The 21,587-nt window shown below is 43.5% G+C and overlaps 1 protein-coding gene and 1 pseudogene across 5 annotated transcripts in view; both read right to left on the bottom strand.

Annotated features, from left to right (window-relative positions):
- The window catches only part of SAMD7 (sterile alpha motif domain containing 7), a 38,589-nt gene continuing 17,002 nt past the window's right edge, over positions 1 to 21,587 (bottom strand). For 2 of the 5 annotated variants that reach the window (XM_012470980.2, XM_012470979.2), the window contains 2 exons: positions 13,312 to 13,422; positions 7,883 to 11,487 (listed from right to left, as the gene is read on the bottom strand). In XM_012470980.2, coding sequence (XP_012326403.2) covers positions 11,299 to 11,487; positions 13,312 to 13,422 — 300 coding nt within the window. In that variant the 3' untranslated portion in view covers positions 7,883 to 11,298. Of the gene's footprint in view, positions 394 to 3,518; positions 4,318 to 7,649; positions 7,769 to 7,882; positions 11,488 to 13,311; positions 13,423 to 21,587 lie in introns of those variants that run through there. The other 3 variants (XM_012470981.3, XM_012470982.2, XR_001110361.2) reach the window with 3 other exon arrangements.
- Positions 13,334 to 18,313, bottom strand: LOC105729956 (glycosaminoglycan xylosylkinase-like; annotated as a pseudogene).

Raw genomic sequence — 21,587 nt, 5'->3', positions numbered from 1 at the left:
TCTGCCCGCGTCGGCCTCCCAAAGTGCTGGGATTACAGGCTTGAGCCACCATGCCCGGCTATAGTTGCTAATCTCAAGGGCATAACAACCAAAAATGGTGCAATGAGATATTATAAATGAAAAACAAGATTACAGGGCTAAAAGGATTTTTAAAATTCAGGCTCCAGAGGTGGACCAATCAGTGTATTCAACTCTCCTGGCCACAGTTTTGGGCACAAGAGCCAAAGGAGTCAATGAGACAGAATGATTCCCAGGACTTTGAATTCTATTAGAAGAGACCTGGATTCTTCCTCTCCACTGTGTAATATGAGAATGTTAGGTCTGGACTGCACCAGGCATTTTACCACCCTGAGAGAAGGACCTCAAGCTGCTTGGAAACCACTCTTGTAGAACCTGAAGATGAAGTCAAAGGAAGGCAACACAAAGAGAAAACTAAATCCTTGGTGACAGCATTTGAATCACTAGATTAACTCTTGCCTGAAGCCAGACATCTAGACTTCTTAATTACCGGATCCTGTATGTTTCCTTTCTGATTTAAGTCAGTTTGAGGATTTTGTCACTTGCATTATAGAACATTCACCACCCAAAGATACCAAGGTAACTAAAACAATCTACTGTTTTTAAATAAAAGATGTTAATGTTCACGGAAAGTGAGTTTTCACACAAATTATTGCATTTCATAGCATCCACCCAGATTTAGTCACCTTTTTTATATACTAGCACATGGAGGTTTTTTTTTTTTTTAATAAAACTCTTATTCTTTTTTCTTAAAAAAAAAGTTTGTGTTTTTTCCCTAGACTGGTAAGCAGAAAAAAGCTCTTATTCTTATCCTTTTTCCTAATTCTTAAAGCCCTAACTTACGATTTCAGTATTTCAGTGACAGTAATCATAAGAAGTAACCCGATTAAACCATTCACTTTACAAAATTCTCTGTAAGGGAAGCAGTACTTTGAATATGTATTGTGGATGTTGTTTGCCTGAAGAGTTGGTGGGTAATAAAGGCTGGTAAATAATGATTTTTTCTAAATGCTTCTGGCATGAAAGCAGTCATAAATCCTGGAATAAAGACTTCTGCCCCCATATACTCCCAGGACTAAAAATGTTGCCTTTTAGTGCTGTTTAGAATTGTCTTTTGGATTTGCTGATTAACCCTCTCATGTCTGTATGACTTATCCAATCAGATGTTGGCTGATGCATTCAGACGCTTGTGCTGCGAATCTTTCTTTATTTGCTCGCTCAATTAAATAAGTGGTTTTGATGACAAACCAGTAACTCCAATCTCATTAACAATTAACTACTCGATCATCACCTAATTCCTAAGAAAAAACTACCATGAATAAAAGTTGTTGACTTGGTGCAGTGGCTCATGCCTATAATCCCAGCACTTTGGGAGGCCAAGATGAGTAGGTAGCCTGAGCCCAGAGGTTCGAGACCAGCCTGGGTAACACGGGGAAACCCCTTCTCCACAAAAAATGCAAGAATCAGTGAGGCCATGGTGGTGCATGGCTGCGGTCCCAGTTACTTTTGAGGCTGTGCTGGGAGGTGGGAGGATTGCTTGAGCCTGGGAGGTGGAAGTTGCAGTGAGCGCCACTGTACTCCAGCCTGAGTGACAATGTGAGACTCTGTCTCAAAAAAAAACAAAGTTCTTTCCGCTGTTTGGAAGGAAGCTATTTCTATTTATTCAGTCTTTGGGAACCTAAATATGTGTCTGAAAAGAAAATGTTGCTGTACTAGAGGATGATGATTGAAGTCCTGAAAATATCAGGAAACTGTTCTCAACTATTATTTGACAAATGGTGCTAGTGCTTTCTGTAAACACTTGTAATCTCTGTTTTGCAGGTGAAAGAAGACTGAAGCTGAGTTCTATTATCAAAGGAAAGGGCTGCACTGTATTTGAAATAACTCTAGCAAATACTGTGCTTCCTGCACAGAACCTGTTGGATTACTCACATAAATGTCAAAGGACAGGTTGACATTTTAGCAAGTGATCCAGTCTGGCCCATGTAGAATAAGACAGACATTTCTAGTTTCTACACTTTGCAGGGTTCAGAGAGCAGCTGAATGATGTTTCTAGTCTATGATCCAAAGCAGCTAATGACAGTTACCTTAGAAGAGAAACAGCCTTCTGGTTTATAACACAAGGCAGCTTTGCAACAGTGTGGAGGAAAGACTTAGGCTTAAAACAGAGAATTTGAGGATTGAGATAAGTCCAGAGAAGTGGCAGGATGAGTGCTGATGCAAGAGACAGGCTATGTCAATACCATATCATAAATATAGCTTGTAGACTGCATACTCTAGCGTGTGTCTGGAGACGCCTGTGCCCTTGAGGAAAGGGGAGATTATGTCCTTGTCCCCCAGTGTCATTTGCATAAATTCCTGAGACCTTGGGGCAGTGAGTGGGAGACTGGTTGAGATGACCACTACAGGAAAAGTGAACAACTTACAGGAAAGTATGGATATCTTACTGTCACAGGAAGTGCTTAGGAGGCGAGGTCCTCTGAACTTAAAGTGTGATGACCTAAGGGATTTGGAGTCAAGAAGCAGGATATGGGATGAAGATACAGCCACTGTCAAGCTGATCTTTACAACAGGGAGAAATAGCCCTCTACAGAGTGAGACTGGTGAGACTTCCAAGAACTGAATGATGGGCAAAACTCTTTAGGGTGAGTTTGTCTGGGAACGACAGAACTCAGAGCCCTAATTTAGGTGAACTGCAAGATGGGTTCAGCAGGAGGAAGTGGCTGGAAAAGGGGAGGGACCAGGAGCCAGGTGGGTGACTATCTGCCAGGGGCTCCCTGAGGGCATGCATCTTCACTAGTGGTGCAACTAGAAAGAGGGAGTCCGAAGCACAGTCCCTTCTCCTCCACCTGGCACACATCAAAGCTTCCCTCTTTTCCTGTGAGCCAAGGTAGAAGGTCTGGTCCAGAATGGACGATATGGGTGAGGGGTGAGCCAGTACTGCTTTTCATTTTGGTGGGTGTCTTAGGGTAGCAGGTAGCAGAGCTTTCCTAGCTTTGTTGTCACAGGTGATAGAAGCTGGACCACAGGCTAGGCTCACATCTCCCTCGATGCTCCTTGTTCGCCTTCCTCTTTCGAGCTCTCTCCCAGGTACTTTTAGTCAGGCTACAGATGGAATTTTGGGCATTTGCTTTAGATAGAATTTTCCTAGGTAGCTTTTGCTTTAAACAGACTTCATTATACATTTCGCTTTGCCTGGGGCCTCTTTCTCCTGACACAGATGCGTGGGCCCCTTGTAGCCCACAGACCCCAGCGTCACGCATTAGCGGCACAGGCTTGGTTTTGACATTGGTTTCAGGTACCCAGTGACGAGCACTTTCTGTAAGGACAGTGGGATGGTGGGACCCATGATGCTCATGAGCGCGGAGGCCTCCAGTGCAGGCGCATCCTCAGTGGTTGCTCATTCCCAGAAGGGAGACATACTGTCTTTCTTTTTGCGTTTCCAAAGGCATAATCTTAAGAGGGAGATAGATGTACAGTTAAGAAGTAGGGTTTTTAGGTTCTGTTAACAGCTGGTTTATTACCTTTTCTGGAACTTTCTCACCCTTTCTGCAGTGAAATAGCTACTTCTCTATGTAGGAGTACACCTGTGTGGGGAAAATATGTGGAAACCTAGCTATTCCCAAAAAGGGAGCACAAAAAGAAGGATATCTGAGATGGCTGAATACTTTTTAGATGACAAAGAACGTAAAATCTTGAGAGGGGACTTACAGGGAATGGGCTGATAAAAGACTTGAATGTCAGCTAGTATTTATCCCTTTTTCCTTAAACCTGAGTTAGCTAATTACACACACACACACACACACACACACACACACAAAAATATTCCTGCTTATGATAAACGCTCTAATCCACAAACTTGCTGGATCATAAGCTCTGCAAAGGTAGGGCCAGTGGTGGTCCTCTTTTATCCTTGGCCTGCAGCCCAGCCCTGACACATAGGTTCTTAGTAAATATCTACTGAGTGAATGGATTGTTGAACAGCTCATACTGAAGAACCGATTCTGAGATCTGTAGAGTACTTCAAAAGGGAGTGAATACAGTGCAGATAGTGAAAGCGGAGGCAGTCATGGCCGCTGCCGCCGCTGTGCAGGTGAGCATCCCCAGGCGGCACGTGGGAGGTTGTTTCCCACTGTATCCAGCCCTTGCCAAATACATCCTATTTGCCACACATCCAACGTGAGGTCCCTCCAGACAAGGTGGGCGCTGTGGTGGCGAAGTTTGGCTGTCTCTACTGCAGGGACCCCTTGCAGAGCAAAAAGTATGTGCAGAAGGGTGCACACTTATGTTCCCCTGCAACTGAAAAATAAAAATTTAGGTAGATTGACTCTACTACATGTTTCCCATAGGGCAGAAACGTGCCAGTCATTTAGTGACTTAGTGACGTAAGCTGAGATAAAGCCCCCGCCGAGATGCGTCTCGCGGCTCAGCTGGGACCTGCCGGGTAGTCGGGGGACAGGCAAGAGTTGCAGTGGTTGTTTCGACTCGCTGCTCACCCTCTTCTGTGAGCAGGAAAAGAACTTCCCGGCACGCATGGTTTAACTTCATCAAAACTCTGATCTTCCTTCTGTTCTTTTGTGCTTTCAAATGACTAATAGGAATTTCCAGAAAATTAACATTTGAACTTAGCTGTAATTCTAAATTGACCCTTCCCTGTACTAACATTTGATTTCCCCTTGTGGCAGTTTCTGAGCGTTCCTACTTTAAAGCAGGGAACATCAAGGTGATTTGGGGAGTGTAGGCAGATCTGAGAAAACGAGCCTGTTTCAGAGGGACATTGTCACAGCAAATACTTCTGGAAGCTTAACAGAAGTAACCCTGCCGTCCTTTTTATTGTTTTTAATTAGGAATATTTTTGTTTTAATTGATAGAAAAATAGTTTGTAGGTTTGAAACCTTGCATGAAAATATTCTATGTATTTTCTTTTATTATTATTATTATTTTCAGATGGAGCCTTGCTCTGTCACCCAGGCTGCAGTACAGTGGCACGTTCTCAGCTCACCGCAACCTCCGCTTCCCACGTTCAAGCAATTCTCCTGCCTCAGCCTCCTGAGTAGCTAGGACTACAGGCGTGTGCCACCATACCAGCTAATTTTTGTATTTTTAGTAGAGATGCGGTTTCACCATATTCATCAGGCTGGCCTCGAACTTCTGACCTCAGGTGATCCACCCACCTCAGCCTCCCAAAGTGCTGGGATTACAGGTGTGAGCTTCCATGCCCGGCCTGCATGAAAATATTCCAGCCCCTTCAGATGTTCCTGTAGTGCGGAAATTCATCCTACAGAAGTAACTGCAAAACTCTATGGGGGAGTTGAGCAGGTGCCAGGGCTGTCATCGACGTGGATATGACATTACACAGCAGTGAGGAGTTGCTTCCCTGTGATGTAGTTGTCTGCTCTTTGTCCATGTGTTAATGAGGACCACAAAAAATCAAATGATTCCTAGTTATCATTCTGTTGTGACTCCTAGGGATTTTCCTCAAGAGGAAATGCGGGTTTCCACCTACCACTCACCTGAAATGCAGGAGCACCTCCTTACCGTATTCTACATTATTATACAATATAGTATAACGAGACAATGTCAAAAGTAAACACATAATGACGATATGTACTAACATTCCTGTAGGAGGGGTTAGAGAAGCTGATGCCTCATTTCTGCATTCTGTCATTGGCTATTATCGTCGATGTTTTAGTGTGTCCTTACAGAAATAAAGCAGCACGTGAATTAAAAAGGGAGGATTAGTCCAGGAACTACAGAATGATTAAGTTACTTTATACCATAAAAAAGTTAGTATCCCCATGATGCTTTCCCCAAATAGTTTGAAAACAATTAGAAGACTTATAAATGATAGTGTGTGTCTCCCCTCTCCTGCCGAGGACTGAGGGCCAATGTATCAACGCACTTCATTTTACTGTGCGTTGCAGATACGGCAGGTTTTACAAATGCAAGATTTGCGGGAACACTTAGTGAGTAAATCTATCCGCAGCATTTTCCCAACAGCATGTGCTCATTTTGTTAGCATTTTTTTCGCAATAAGATATTTTTAAATGAAGGTATATACATTCTAAAAGACATAATGCTATCGCACACTTAAACTGTGGTATAGTGTAAACACAACTGTTACAGGTACCGGGAAACCAGAAAATTGCTTTATTGCAGTGGTCTGTAACTGAACCTGAAATATCTCTGAGGTGTGCCTGTATACTAAAAAGGTGGTAAGAATTTTTTTTTTTTACAGTAAGTGTTTGACGCTTTTGTTTTGTTTGATGAGAATAACTTCTAGCACTATGAAACAAATAGCTATTTAATTCAGCAATAAATTTAATAAACTTTCTGTAACCCCAGCTAGCAAAATAAAGTCACCTACTCAGAAATGAGCTAAAGAGGAAGGTGAACTATTTTAGAAAGGTGGCTTAAAATGGATGTGTAGTTAAAAACATCTAAAAGCATTCATATTTTTTCAAAATGGCATTCAATGATGTTCAAGTAAACTATTTCCTTTACTAGGGAGATTAGTTTTTCACAGCTGCACAATGATGTCTGTGGCTACTATCAGACACCTTGGACCTTGTGTCGATTTATGCAGAGGATTCCCTTTCCAGCGGATAGGCTGGATAAGTACAACGAATTGACTGAACTCTCTATAAAACAGATCTTTCATATATCTGTAATAAAATAACACTGTACACATTTACCATAATGAGAAACTGCATTTGCTTGAAGTATAATAAATTTTTAGTATTAGTGGGCAGAATAAAATATTCCATATAATTTAAATAACTAATAGAAATAAAATAACTAGTGGAAACAATTTAATGAAATTTTAAAAATTCCATGTATTTTGAATTGTACTTGTTTTTTCCTTTTTTTCTTTTTTTTTTTGAGGCAGAGTCTTGCTCTGTTGCCCACGCTGGAGTGCAGCAGTGTGATCTTGGCTCACTGCAATCTCTGCCTCACAGGTTCAAGTGATTCTCCTGCCTCAGCCTCCCAAGCAGCTGGGATTACAGGAGTGTGCCACCACGCCCAGCTAATTTTTGTATTTTTAGTAGAGATGGGGTTTCACCATGTTAGCTAGGTCTCCAACTCCTGACCTCAGGTGATCCATCCATCTCGGCCTCCCAAAGTGCTGAGATTACAGGCGTGAGCCACCACGCCTGGCCCCATACTGTTTATTAAACATTGGTATCCACACTTATTCTATAACTCTTATAGCTATATGTTGGCTGTTTAGTAAACAGATTTTTAAAAACTTTTATTACGGAAAACCTCAAATATATACAAAATAGAGTGAATAGTATAGTGAGTCTCATGTAGTCAAAACCCAGCTTCAATAAATATCAATTCATGACGAACTTATTTCACCCATACTCCCAGTGATCTGCCTACACCCTACCCTCTCAATGGATTTTTGGAAGCAAATCCTTGTCATGATATTATTGGGAGAAACACTCTTTCTTGGGACTCTTTTGTTCCTACACATCTTGCTGGGTGGACCAAGAGACTGCAAGACCCTAACTTCTTCTGCCAGAACCATTTCTCAAGGTTAATTATGCAGCTGGTAACCTTAAAAAATAGGTAATCCTTCCTTCCACACCCATCGACACCCCCAAACAAAGAGCAGACTCGCTTACCGCTTGCCATAAAATCGGTGGTTTCCCCAAGTTGTGCTCCTCAGCTGTGAAGCAAACTCACTGTGTGGGCAGGTGTCCTCCGGGCCCCTCTGGGCCCCTCTGCATTGCTCCTGTAGCAGCTGGGGGCAAAAGGAACCAATACTCATATGCTGATGTTCATGCTGCTACTGTGTCATGAGTAATAAAGTTCTTTGTCTCTGACCCATGAGGCTCATGTATTCTGTCAGTCTTCATAAAATAATAACAGGCAATTTATTAGGTTGGCGGCAGGATCAAATCAAATCCCAGATACAATGTGTATCATTTTATCTGTACATATTTTAGTATATATTTCAAAAAAATAAGAAATCTTTTGAAAAAGCCCGCAATATATTTTTAACAAATAACAGCAATTTTAAATATCATTGAATATCCCAAATTGTGTTCAGATTTCCCTGATTATTTCATTTTTTACAGTGTATTTGAAAAAGGATTTGAATATGTTTCATGATTATATTGGGTGATTTGAATTCAAAAAATTTTATTTTAGTAATCTATATATATAATTTGCAATTTTAACATACAAGTTGGTGGTATTAATTATATTCAGAATTTTGTGCAACCGTCATCACTATTTCCAGCAGTTTCACGTCTGGGTAATTTGAATCTTAAGTGTTTCTCTTTCAATCTGCAGGTTTTCCTTTTCCCGTTCTGTTTGTCCTTGCACTTATTTCTTGGAGAAAATCAGATTATTTCTACTACAGTTTCCCCACAATTTGGGATTTTACTATTTTTATAACTGCAGTGATGTTTAACATGTTCCTTTGTTCCCTGCATTTCCTGCAAATTGGTTTCTGGATCTAGAGGTTTAATTAGACTCAAGTTAATTTTTGTTTGGTAAGACTTTCATTCATATGGGGTTTCATGGATTTCCATTAGACAGCACATAATATCTTGTTATTTCTCTTTTTGACATGTTAGCAGCCATTTATGATTATTGCCTAGATTATTTATGTTTTGGGGCACAAAATGACGATATTCAAATTCTATTACTTCTCCTTAATAGCGATAATACTTCCCTAAAGGAAACGATTGCATAGTACTCCATTGTATGGATATTTACTCAATCGGTCTAAACATATTTTGTAAGTCATTATATCCTCTTTGTCAAACATAATTTTATTGTGATGGTTTTCCAACAAGAGAGAGGTTTTTTTATGCTGTTGCTTGTTTTTTATACATAAAGAGTATAGAGTATGCTTCAAGCCTAAAGTAGCATTTGAGAAAAAGTTAAAAACTATTTCTGTATGAGAATGTAGAATGTAAAATGTATTTATACCAAGCAGCAAAATGTATTTTGTAACCCTCTAAAATAATCTGTTCGTAAAGTATCTCTTTTGTTAATAGGTGCCCAGGAGTCTTTAATCTGGAAAGAAGGCAATCTTGGTAGAGACAAGCAATTCCAATTTCATTTTCTTCCAACGAAGAGTACTGAGCGCTGGGGAGGGGCCTCCTTCACATGTGTTCTTCTGTTTCTTTTTTTAATGCATGGATCTAAAATTAAGCACAGTCCTTTTCTTTGGGTGATAGTACATGCCAAGACAGCATATCGGAATGTTTTCCTTGGAACAACATTGAGACACGTCGGTGTAAAGCAATCAATTACCAGCTCGATGGACTGATTTAGCAGGAATACAAAACTCAAAAGTCACCATATTGATTGAACCTCATGATCACTTTGCCACTAAAAATATTAATTAGGCTTTTCTTTCTATGCCTCACCACAGCATCTGTAACTCACACCTGGCATTTTGTGAAACTTCTGCATGCTGGGTATTATAGCAGGTGAAATGTCACATGACCAAACAGTTCTTCAGTACCCTGAAGATCAGATGAATAAAAAGAGGGAAAGAGGAAGTGAAGCATTTTCAAGTGATTTTTAGTAAAAATCTTGCCCCCATTATTCATTGGCTTATTGCCGTTTTAAATAACTTATAAAAGTTCACACATTTTTGAAATGTGGGAGGATTTTCTCTCTGTCCCTGACTCTCAGCAAAGGGACCAAGAGAGTAAAGTAACAACTCACAAATAGATCTGATGGGTTGATACACTTTTTATGTCAGAAAAAAACCTGTTGTCTTAGTAAAAAATCAAAGAAATGGAAGCTTAACTAAATTAGGCTTATAGGAAAATGATTTCAAAAGCCGACCTTCCAAATTGAAAAGTGAATGTGGGTAGCATGTGATTTGTGTTTACTAAATGCAACTTAGTTTTAGTCCTCCACTGGTGTGAAATGAATTACTTCAAAACTTAGTGGCTAAAAACAACACACATTTATTATCTCACAGTTTCTGTGGGTCAGAAATCCAGGAGTGGCTTCGTTGGGGGCCTCTGGCTCAGGGTCGCTCATGAGCTGCCATCAAGCTGTGGGCTGAGGTGAGGCGCCTTCAGGCTTCTTTACATGGCTATTGGCAGCCTCCGAGGATCCATTTCCGAGTTCAGGTGGGGCTCTCCACAGGGCCACCTGGAAACAAAGAATCTGGCTTCCCCAAGAGTGAGAAATCCAGAGAGAGCGAGCGAGCACACAAGACAGAAGTCACGGAAGTGACATCCCATCACACCTTCTGTATTCTGCTCATTAGAAAAGCCTCAATACCCCCAGCCCACCCTCCAGGGGAGTAGATCTCACAAGGGCTTGAATACCAGGATGCTGGGATCCTTGTGGACCAAATCTCAGAGGCTGCCTACTAGAGTTTGCTCATTTTAAATGTAAATTTTTAAAATAGAAAATATATTCTCACGGTTAAAAATTCAAAATGTACAAGAATGTATATAGCAAGAAGACTTCCTCATGCCCCTGCCTGCCAATCCCCTCCTTGAGCAAATTGTTATCATTTTCTTGTTTCAGAGACACTCTGTTAAACATCAGGTTGAAAACATGGGAAGCCCCAGGGTGCGAGCAGAGAGCGCTCCACCTTGCCGGCTCAAACCTGCTTCGCAGAGATAACTCTTCCCCACCCCTTGGATGAAAGCTCAAGTGGGCACTATGACTTTTCACCTCCCTCTCAGATAGTAAGCAGTTCTCCAGTCACTTTCAGTCATAACATAGTTTTATTTCAGAAATAAAATACCTAGTCCTGAGTCACAGTCAAACTCCAAATTTTAAGGTTAAAGTTTCTCCCCTTCCCTAGCTTGGACCTGCTTCATGCCAGAAATTTGCATTGAGAAAAGGAGGAGTGGTGGTAGCTTCTCCATTTCTGTTCTGTGCTTCTCCCGGTTCCCCTCCGCCTCTTTGTGGGTTCGCGGGCTTGCCTTTATCTCTTTCAGGGTCTGGGAATGGAAAATGAGTAAAGAAAGGGAGGGAGCTTTGTCTCCATTGTCAGCTCTTTTGTTTTTTTCAGAGATTTCTTCATGAAAACATCCATCCGATCTAAATCTCCCCTTCATTAGCATTTGCTCCTAAGGATGGATCTGCAGTCACTTGGTGCTGGGGTCATTCAGCCCTGGCAGGGACTCCCCGCGGGCAAGTCTCCTCCATGACGACTCCAGGAAGGCTGACTTTCTCCCCTTCTCCTTCTCCATCTAGTCCTGGGAAATCCTCACACATCTTTTGTAATATCCTAGACTCTTTGGAAAACTGGCTAAGACTATTCTTTCTCCTTGAGGGCTTTTAGTTTCTCATACTATCTCGCTCAATTCCTTTAGGAATTATTATATCCTGGGGACAAAAAAGGCTCAATGTATCACTCCAGGAATTCGAATCCAAAAGAGGGGATGCATCTGCTGGCTGATCAAACGCTTGTCTTACAGGAAATGAAAGAGTTTTCTTGTAGAACATACTTCCCACATGCTGAGATACCTTTTAAGACAAAATAATTACAGTAATTAATTCTATTTTTTTTCCAATAACCCAGCATTAAGCACACATGGCAGAGAGGCTGAGGTAATTTCAGGCATGGAGCATCTATCAATATATAGTTGTTGCGGTCACAGTTGTAGGATGTGGTGGGCTTTTTCTTTCTCTCAGAATCACAGTGTCTACAGATGTAAAACAGGGTATCAAGGTGGCTCTAACCAGGGGCAGCTGAGCAATAGTGGAATTCCTGAGGGGGAGAAAAGTGGATGGTGAGGTCAGGAAGGTAAGGGTGGCGGCGTGTGAGGAAGGGCACAAATGACATAGGTCTTTGGCTTTGGCTCTGAAGGCAAAGGGGAGCTATTTTAGATCTTGAGCAGAAGAGTGACACAATCTGTCTTATGTATTAAAAGGATCACTTTTTACTGTTTTGTGAATCAACTCTGGATGGGCAAGGGCGGAAGCAGGGAGAGCAGTTAGAAGGCCAACGAACGATTTCTCAAAGATTTTGACCCAGCAATCCCATTACTGGGTGTTTACCCAAAGGAATATAAATCATCTGTTACAAAGACACATGCATGCATGCGTTCATCGCAGCACTATTCACAATAGCAAAGACATGGAATCACCCCGAATGCCCATCAATGATAGACTGGATAAAGAAATGCGGTACACATACACCATGGAATACTACACAGCCATGAAAAGGAACCAGATCATTTCCTTTGCAGGGACATGGATGGAGCTGGAAGCCATTATCCTCAGCAAACTAATACAGGAAGAGAAAACCAAATACCACCTGTTCTCACTTAGAAGTGGGAGCCAAACAATGAGAACACATGGACAGAGGGAGGGAGCAACAGACACTGGGGCCTGTCGGGGGTTGCATTAGGAATACCAGCTAATGCATGCAGGACTTAATACCTAGGTGATGGGTTGATGGGTGCAGCAAACCACCATGGCACACATTTTCCTATGTAACGAACCTGCACATGTATCCCAGAACTTAAAATAAAAACTAAAAATTAAAAAAAAAGAAGGCCAATATAGTCGCTCAATGAGAGATGATGGTGCCTGAGGCCAGGATGCAGTGGTGGAGGCGGTGAGAAGTGGTGTGCTGGGGTTGGCTCGTTCACAAGAGCCAATTAGTAAATGTTTAGGAAGTTTGCAAGCCAGTTGTTACATACATCATTATTAAAAATTAAGTCAAAGCAATATATTAAATAAATTATGTACAACAAAAGTAATACATGCTTAAGACTCATCACTTTTTAATTGTTTTTACCTAATTATTTTACTATTACTATTTGTATTCTTGACGTTATTTACAGCTATTATATCTGAGATTGTATCTGGTAGAAATAGTCTATAGTGGGGTGTGGCTATGCATCTCTTCCCATTTCAGGATAGTCACCCCCAAGTGTCACGGCCTGGAGAGAGGAGGGTAGCACTCTCGAGGGGATGATGATTTCTCGGAGGATGACAGTATTCCGTGACATTAGGAGTTTGTCAGCCATGGTGGGAGTAATTTACACCACAGGAATCGGAGCTACTACAATGTGGGGCTCATTTTGTTTTTAAGGAGAACTACTTGTTAAACATTCACCAGTCCATCCTTCTTATCCTTTCCCCAGTTACATCTAGGAATGTGCCACCACCCCACCCAGTGTTTTCAGGGGCCCTCACTTCTATTATGTCCCCGACCACAGAGGGAACAACTTAATAAAGAGGTTAAATAAGTATTATTTACATGACAACAAGATAGAAGTAACATACTTGTATTAAGCTTCATGCCATTCGTACATAATTAGTTATGTAAAATCCACATACCTGCGATTGAATTTTTAGTGCCGGTCCTAGCTTTAATCCCATGGTGCCTCGAAGATGCTCTTCTGTGAGTAACGGCAAAGTTTCTCCATCAATTGCATGATCTTTAAATACCTTAATAGACACAAAAGGTATTAATTTCGTCTGAATGTCTTTTTTTAAAAAAAGTTCTCGTACCATCTAGATATTTTAGTTTTGGAGAAAACATTAAGACTGCTTGAGGATGACAGAAAGATTTGCGAAAGCTTTTTTAGTTGCTCTCTTTTCTGTGCTCAGTAGCACGTTGCTCGTGCTCTTTAATAACCCTCGGAATCAACTGTAATTCTCTGTTTATAGAACTCAGTTCCAACCGGGAATAGTGAGTATTTGAAGGCCAGGTCCATGAACCACTGAGCAATGTACCCCAAATACAGAGGCTGGCGTATGGGAAGAAGATGTACAATAAATATCGCTGGATAAATGAATGAATGAGTAAATGCTCTAAGTAAAGGGATGTGGGTAAAACTGTCATGGTAACTTTCATCTCTCACATTTACAGATGTGGTATCATCTGGCCACGCCTTAGAGGCCTGGTACAGGGAAGAGAAGAAAATGCGGAGAGCTTCACTAGCGGACCTTGCCAGCAGCTCTGTTTGTCCTGGCTCTGTAGTGGACATGGCATGCCTTCCTTTCTTTAAAAGCCAGGAAGGCTGCTGGTGGACAAAGATTCCAGGTAGACAGAGGGATACAAAATCAAGGCAGATTGATAGGACTGTAATTTCATGATCTTCAACTTCCACTTATCTGGAAATCCTTCTATGTCCACTGTTAAGCTTTCTCTCTCTTCTATTTCAAGCTGTCTCCACCCTCCTTAAACTTCAGATTCTGTAGGGAAAGTCCTCCCTCATTTTCAGTAGATCATAGCACTTCCTAACTTAAAACAAAACAAAACAATAGATAGGAACTCCCTCTAATTCTAACCAATGAATCTAAAACCCTTTATTTTCTCCCATTGTCATGATACAATGGAAGAAGAGAGGTCTCTCCGTCACTTAAAGACGATCGCTCCCCGTATACTGTGGGTCCTCACCCCTCCCACTTCCAGGTTTCACTCGATAGATAATCCCTTTTCTCTTCACTCTCGTCTTCTGCTGGCTCTTTCCCATTGGCGTTTAAGTCTCCACCATCATTAAACAAACACAAATAATGAAAATACTCAAACTCCATTTCCAAATACTGCCTCGTGTCTCTCACTCCCTTCACAGCCAGATTTCTCCAAAGGGTTTTGATGCTTCCTGCTTCCACGTTCTCATTTCCCAGTCATCGTGCAGTCTCGGGGAATCCGAGCTCTGCCTGACCATTCCATTAAGCCTGCCCTCCTCAGCCTTCCTGGTGCCTCCGGTGTACCAAACACGCAGACGTTTTGCAGATGTTACATTTCTGGAGTTCCTGGCTGCATCTGACATCGTTGACTGTGCCTTCGTGAGCAGTGCTCTTCCTTTCTGTCACGAGGCTGCTCCCTCCTGGGTACCCCTGCTCTCTTCTTCAAGGTCACCTTTGCTGGCTCCTGTTTCTTTGCCCGTTTTTGTAGGTTAGGGTTTCTCAGGCTTCTGACTCAGGTCCCTTTGGTCTTCCTGATTCATTTCAGTTCGCTCAGCTTCAGTGAAGGCTCCCTACTGTGTATCTTTCACTCAGAAGCTAAATCGTGCCAGTTTGACCTCTTACACAGTTTTCATTGGGCTGTGACAGGCCAGCACTCAGTTCCAATGCAGAGTCCCACAATTACTGTGTTGTCCCACCCCTAAAAGCACAGATTCTGTCTCCGTACCACGTGGCCACTTCTGGGGGACAGCAGAGGGTGGTGTGGGCAATTCAGGACTGGCTTTCCTAGCCTCTTCAGTGCCTCTCTCGGCGACGTGAAGTTAGGACCAGGTACTGGGATTGCTCACCTGATTTTTCGTTCTTATGAAGGCGCTTTTTGTGTGCAGTGCCGCTCCCGCGGTGTTCCGGAAGGGAGGGCCATCGGTGGAGGCTTCTTTTCAGCCGTCCTGCCCTGCCGCCTCTGGGCTGCGTTCCTACCTGCCCCCCACTGCTCCCGCACTGGATCCGTTACTGCCCAATTGAAGAGGCTTAGCTTCCGTGTCGTCCTCTTCAACTTGTTTTCATAAAAGCAACCTGAGTGAACTTTCTGCAATATAAACCTCGTCGTGCCGCTCCCCACTTAAAACCTGCCTGCCTCCAGGATAAAGTCGCGATGCTTCACTGGGTCTTCGAGGCCCTGTGACCTGGCCCCGTGACCTGGCTCTGTCTACCTCTCTTGCTGTCCTCGCCTCTCCCACCTTGGCCCTGGCCTCTGTAGCAATGGGATCTACTCTCAATGTCCCAACCATATGAAAGCTTTCTCTGGCTTCTGGCCTCACCTGGAAATTCCTCCTTTGCTCCCCCTTGCCGCGCCTCCGCTCTTGACGTTCAGGTCTCACTTTAGAGGCCTCGTCCCTGTGGAGGCCACGAGTCCCTCGTATGTGTTCCCACCGTGCTCCACGCGTGCCTTTCACAACGTGCTCACGTGGATGTGGGATTGCTCCCTGGGGTCCCTCTTCTGGACTGTGAGTGCCATGAGAAGAGGAACCACACTGGTCTTGTTTCCACCCTGTGTCCCATGCCTCAGAGGGCATGACTCAGGACCAGCTGAAGAGCAGAGTCTTCTTGGAAAGTGTCTACACTGGGAACCTTGTGTTCTAACAGATTTTAGTCATGTACAAACTATACGTATGCATATAATTTTTTTCCACAAAATGCACCAGTGTGGAGAAAGGACTGAAAGGCTCAATTAAAACACACACTCCACAGCCAACCCCAGTATTCATCCATCCAAATGTCGCCCCTCTGATTGTCCTTTGGCCTGGAAATTAAGGCTGGCCAACTGCAACGCCTACTGCTAGAATGGGCAGTTGCTGAGGGAGTCAGAGGCTGACTCAGCACGAACATCTCCCAGCTCTGAAACTTGTGGTCTTTGCTTTAGTTTCTACTACAGAGAACACCAAAGACATCCAAGGCCACCCTGTCCCCTGTCACCAGAACTTGCTGCCGGCCATTTCCAATCCATCACATACCATCTGGAATTGATTCTGCTGTTTCTCTATCTTCGTAAGAAGAAGTTTCACTTATTTTGTATTGAGAATTACAAGTGGGAGAAAGGCGTCCTGTCTTCTACCATACAGTGTCCATCCCAAACTGGTCAGTGCCAGGTGGCCAGGACACCCAGGAGCTGCTGGTCCACGGTGTCCGGATGAGGATCAGAGAGCACTGGGGAGAGGGGGCCATGGGCCATGGGCCATGGCAAATTTTAAGGCAGAATTCAGCACGCCATTCTTTAGGTAGCTAAGTCTGTTCCAGGTAGAAACCCTGGTGGGGCGACACCGATGGAGAGGGGCAAGAATGCTTCTTTCATCCAGCAAGGGGTTCCCAGACCTCTGTCCTTGCCAAGAAGGATGAGCATACTAGTGCCCTCATTATCTTGAAAGTTCTCATGGTGATGGCAGTCAGCACTGTCAATCAGGTAATCAAAGACAGCTGTGTTACTGTGTCCAAGAGGCACAGGCCAGAGTCATAAGGGGACACTTTTTTCATAGCATCACAGTAGCCCTCATCGTACTCCCACCTGGTCAATCTGCCTTCTCGGTTAAGTCCCGCCCCCCAGGTGTCGGTGTTTCTGCAGAGGCCACACATCTGGAAGCCAAAGGGTGACAGGTCCTTCCACTGTGTCTCCATCAGCACAAGCTGGTTCCGTTTCTCTGTAGTAATCACACTTCCCGTAAAAACAAGTATAGTTTCCTACAGTTAGGAAGGGGCTCAACAGCTGCTCCACGGCTTGATCTCTGTCCGAAGATGAACAAATCTGCCCACCATCAACGGGGCTCTCGGACACGCAGAATCCTGCCCGGGTGAAAGGCTGCTAGCTCCGCGCTGTGTCTGTCATAACCGGCACGTGGTTCCCTTCTATTACATGGTCTCAGCTGTATCGTTTAGGTTTGAAGACAACTTTCTGTTCCCTTTCAAGAATCAGTAAGGCTTTCAGCTGCGTCCCTTTATGACCCACACCAGCTTTAATAATTTGCTTGGTGGCCATGGCATGCATGATTGCCCCAGCTCTGGTGTCTCTTCACGGTCACTGCCTGGGGAACCACCCACTGGGCTGCAATCTCCCAGGAAGACTGCAAGGTGTGGTCCAACTTGGGTGACAGCTCCATCCGCAAGCCAGTCATCATTCAGTGAAAAGCTCTTCTGTGGTCTCCCCGCAACTTAGACGTATCTAAGTTGCCAACCAGGAAAACTTTGGTGAAGATGAAGATGGCGAGGAGAATTGCTAACAGCATGACTCACTGCCTTAGCTTCAGGTTGACCTCTTTTCTTCTCCCCTGACCCACTCTTTGGCTCACTTATCAAGGAGAGCGGGAGTAACGGTTACTAAGGAGATTCCATCACTATACACATTGGTCCATTTGTGGACGCACCTTCCACCGTTCCTGTTGGGCCCTAGGCTCGCTCGTAGCTGCTCACAAAGTGCAATGCAGTGCAGCCCCAGTTACCTCCAAGGAAGGTCAGCCTGAGGCCGTGCTCACCACCCCCATTCCCTGGCCACCTCTCTCAGTGCTGAGCCAGCCATCCCCTACCCCACCACGAACTGCATTAAGTCATGATTTCTTTTCCTATTTTAATCTAGTAAATTATAGAAAATGGCTAATATAAATTAAGGAGCCAGCTGCAGTGGCTGGTGCCTATAATTTCAGTACCTGGGAGGCTAAGGCTGGAGGATCGCTCGAGCCCAGAAGTTTGAGACAAGCCTGGGCAACATAGTGAGACCCCCATCTCTTGAAAAAAAAAAAAAAAGATTAGCTGGATGTGGTGGCATGCACCTGACCATTTGTGAGCATCCAAAGCAGGAGGAATCAGGTGGATAAATTTTCAAGCAGTGGTAGGTTGGCAGCCAGGGACTGAAATGTGTGAGGACCTAACCCTCGGCCATGGTGGATGTGCTCAGGGCCGGGGGCGAGGACACGCACGTCCCTGTTGCTCAAATGTACCCCTTTCTTTCCCACCAGAGCAGTTTCGGCCACGCGTAGGATATAAATGTGCACATATTTTCAGGAATTTCAGTTCTTTTTAGAGAATATTTTATCTGCTGCATCCTCTGAACTAGACATTTACTTGGAACAAAATATGTTGCAGGGTCTCCTGAATGTTCCTTAGCAGCTGAGCCACCAATCCTCTCTTTACACCTATTTAAAAGCATTTATTGGCCGGGCGCGGTGGCTCAAGCCTGTAATCCCAGCACTTTGGGAGGCCGAGGTGAGTGGATCATGAGGTCAAGAGATCGAGACCATCCTGGTCAACATGGTGAAACCCCGTCTCTACTAAAAATACAAAAAATTAGCTGGGCATGGTGGCGCGTGCCTGTAATCCCAGATACTCAGGAGGCTGAGGCAGGAGAATTGCCTGAACCCAGGAGGCGGAGGTTGAGGTGAGCCGAGATCGCGCCATTGCACTCCAGCCTGGGTAACAAGAGCGAAACTCCGTCTCAAAAAAAAAAAAAAAAAAAAAGCATTTATTTGCATTTGGGGCTTATTTTGTTACCCATTTTTTCTTCTGAGTTTCTTTTTCTACCTATAGGAAGTGAGTGGTGAGAGGTTGCTGTGTAGGCACCCAAGGCAGAGCTGGGGAGTGAGAGGGTAGTTGGGGCACAGGAGGTTTAACTCCAGCTAGTCCCAGCACCTTGGTCCCACTCATTTAAAGAGAGGTGCTAAGGCCAGGTGTGGCGGCTTATGCCTGTAATCCCAGCACTTTGGGAGGCCAAGGTGGGCAGATCACAAGGTCGGGAGTTCAAGACCAGCCTGGCCAACATGGTGAAACCCTGTCTCTACTAAAAATATAAAAATTAGCCGGACGTGGTAGGGGGTGTCTGTAATCCCAGCTACTCAGGAGGCTGAGGCAGGAGAATCACTTGAACCAGGGAGGCAGAGGTCGCAGTGAGCCAAGATTGCACCACTGCACTCCAGCTCGGGCGACAGAGCAAGACTCTGTCTCAAAAAAAAAAAAAAAAAAAAAAAAAAAAGAAAGAAAGAAAAAATAGAAAAGAAAAAAAAGAAAGGGGCTGTAACACCTGATGGGACATTTTCGACAAGGGTCCTTGTGAGAGCGGGGTACAAGCAGTGCTGATTCAGAGCTGTTGCATCCAGAGGGCATCTCCCCATTTCTGTAGAAAATAACGTCACAGAGCATGGCCGGAGGCAGGCACAGCAGAGCAGTGACATCTTTCAGTTGATGCCACCTGCTGTCACTTGGAGGGAGTATACTTTAATGAGGAAACGGAAGCAGGACTTGATCCTGAACAAATTTGAGACATATCTAGAAATGACTGGTACCACTTCTTGGGGTGGGGAAGAGGCCGCTGACATCCTGTCAGTGCGAGATAATGAGTCAGCAGGGTTTAGAGTACTCATGTTTATGTGACTTCTGTGTATCCACAAGGGGACATGTGGAATTTTAAACTATGAAAAGCATGTAATACTATTTATTGCTAGAGTGGTTATTATAAATGGCACTTTTATGACTATGGATCAGTAAGAATCACCAGAGTTCAGATTTGATGTGCCAGATCTCGGCAATCACGTGCTAATTAAATAAGGGGTTGCTCTTGTTGTTATTAGAATTCAGTAACTTAATTGAACCCATGGTTGACACGGCACTTGAAGTGGTATAGATAATTTAAAAAGTGGTTTACTCATGACTAATGACTGATTTAAAAAAATAAGGTTATAACCATTGAACAGGGGAGAGTAGGACAAAAACTTTTTATCAGGTTATGCAAAAGACAAAAATGGGTGACTTGAAGAATACAACTTGCCTCGTAAGTAACTTGAGGTTTGCCTCTCTTTACAGTATAATGATGAGATTCGTGCTCATTGAGGACTTACAAGGTGCCCTGCACTCTAATGCTCACAAAAATCCTCTGAAAATGTATTATTACTATTATCTTCATTTTACAGATAAAATAACTGAGGCACAGAGACGGCACAACTTGTCCGACGTCACACAGCCAGAAAATAGAAAAGCCAGGATATGAACTTGTGCTTTCAGGCTTCAGAAGCCATACTCTTAGTAACTCCTCTAATAGCTTTTCCATAAGTCCCATAAACTAAACTAAAAAACACAATAAAAAGAACAAGAATTAACAGCATCAGGCCGGGTGCAGTGGCTGAAGTCTGTAATCCCAGCACTTTGGGAGGCCGAGGTGGGTGGATCACGAGGTCAAGAGCTCGAGACCATCCTGGTCAACATGGTGAAACTCCGTCTCTACTAAAAATACAAAAAATTAGCTGGGCCTGGTGGCTCGTGCCTGTAATCCCAGCTACTCAGGAGGCTGAGGCAGGAGAATTGCCTGAACCCAGGAGGCGGAGGCTGCATTGAGCGGAGATCGCGCCATTGCACTCCAGCCTGGGTAACAAGAGCGAAACTCTGTCTCAAAAAAAAAAAAAAAAAGAATTAACAGCATCTCACTGTAGACAAACATTTCACAAAACTGAGATCTGGAAAAAAATCAGCTCTAGAATCAGTGAATTGTGATATAGTTAAAGCTTGACGTCCTTTTCTTACTTTCTTTTCCTTTAACATGCAAACCAAAGACGATACTAGATTTAGTAGGGACTGTATTGCTTAGAAGTGTATTATTAAATAACTCAAGCAAACTATATGCATGAAAATGTGGCATTGACATAAACTTCAAAATTTTACCAACTTACTACTTTTGTCACAAATTTTTCAATACGAATGAGGCTAGTTTTGTTTCTAACTGCCCTGATAGTTCATTATAGTTTTAAAAATATGGTATTATATACCAGATTAATATGTTGTATGCATTTTTATATATTGTCCCAGCATAAATATAGAATTTTTTTTTTGAGATGGAGTCTCACTCTGTCGCCCAAACTAGAATGCAGTGGCGTGATCTCGGTTCACTGCAACCTCTGCCTCCCGGGTTCAAGCAATTCTCTGCCTCAGTCTCAGAGTAGCTGGGATTACAGGTGCTCACCACCATGCCTGGCTAATTTGTGTAATTTTTTAGTAGAGATGGGGTTTCACCATCTTGGCCAGGCTGGTCTTAAACTCCTGAGGTCGTGATCCACCCACCTCCGCCTCCCAAAGTGCTGGGATTACAGGCATGCACCACCACACCCCAGCCAATACAGAATTTAAATGAATGCATTTCCTACTTTTCAGATATTGCCTTCTTGTTCTTTTTA

This window comes from Aotus nancymaae, unplaced genomic scaffold (genome assembly GCF_030222135.1).
Source record: "Aotus nancymaae isolate 86718 unplaced genomic scaffold, 86718_ANA_hifiasm-v0.15.2.pri h1tg000019l, whole genome shotgun sequence".
Taxonomy (NCBI): Eukaryota; Metazoa; Chordata; class Mammalia; order Primates; family Aotidae; genus Aotus; species Aotus nancymaae.
Note: the sequence above shows the minus strand (reverse complement) of the source record. Positions and strands in the feature narration are given on the sequence as shown.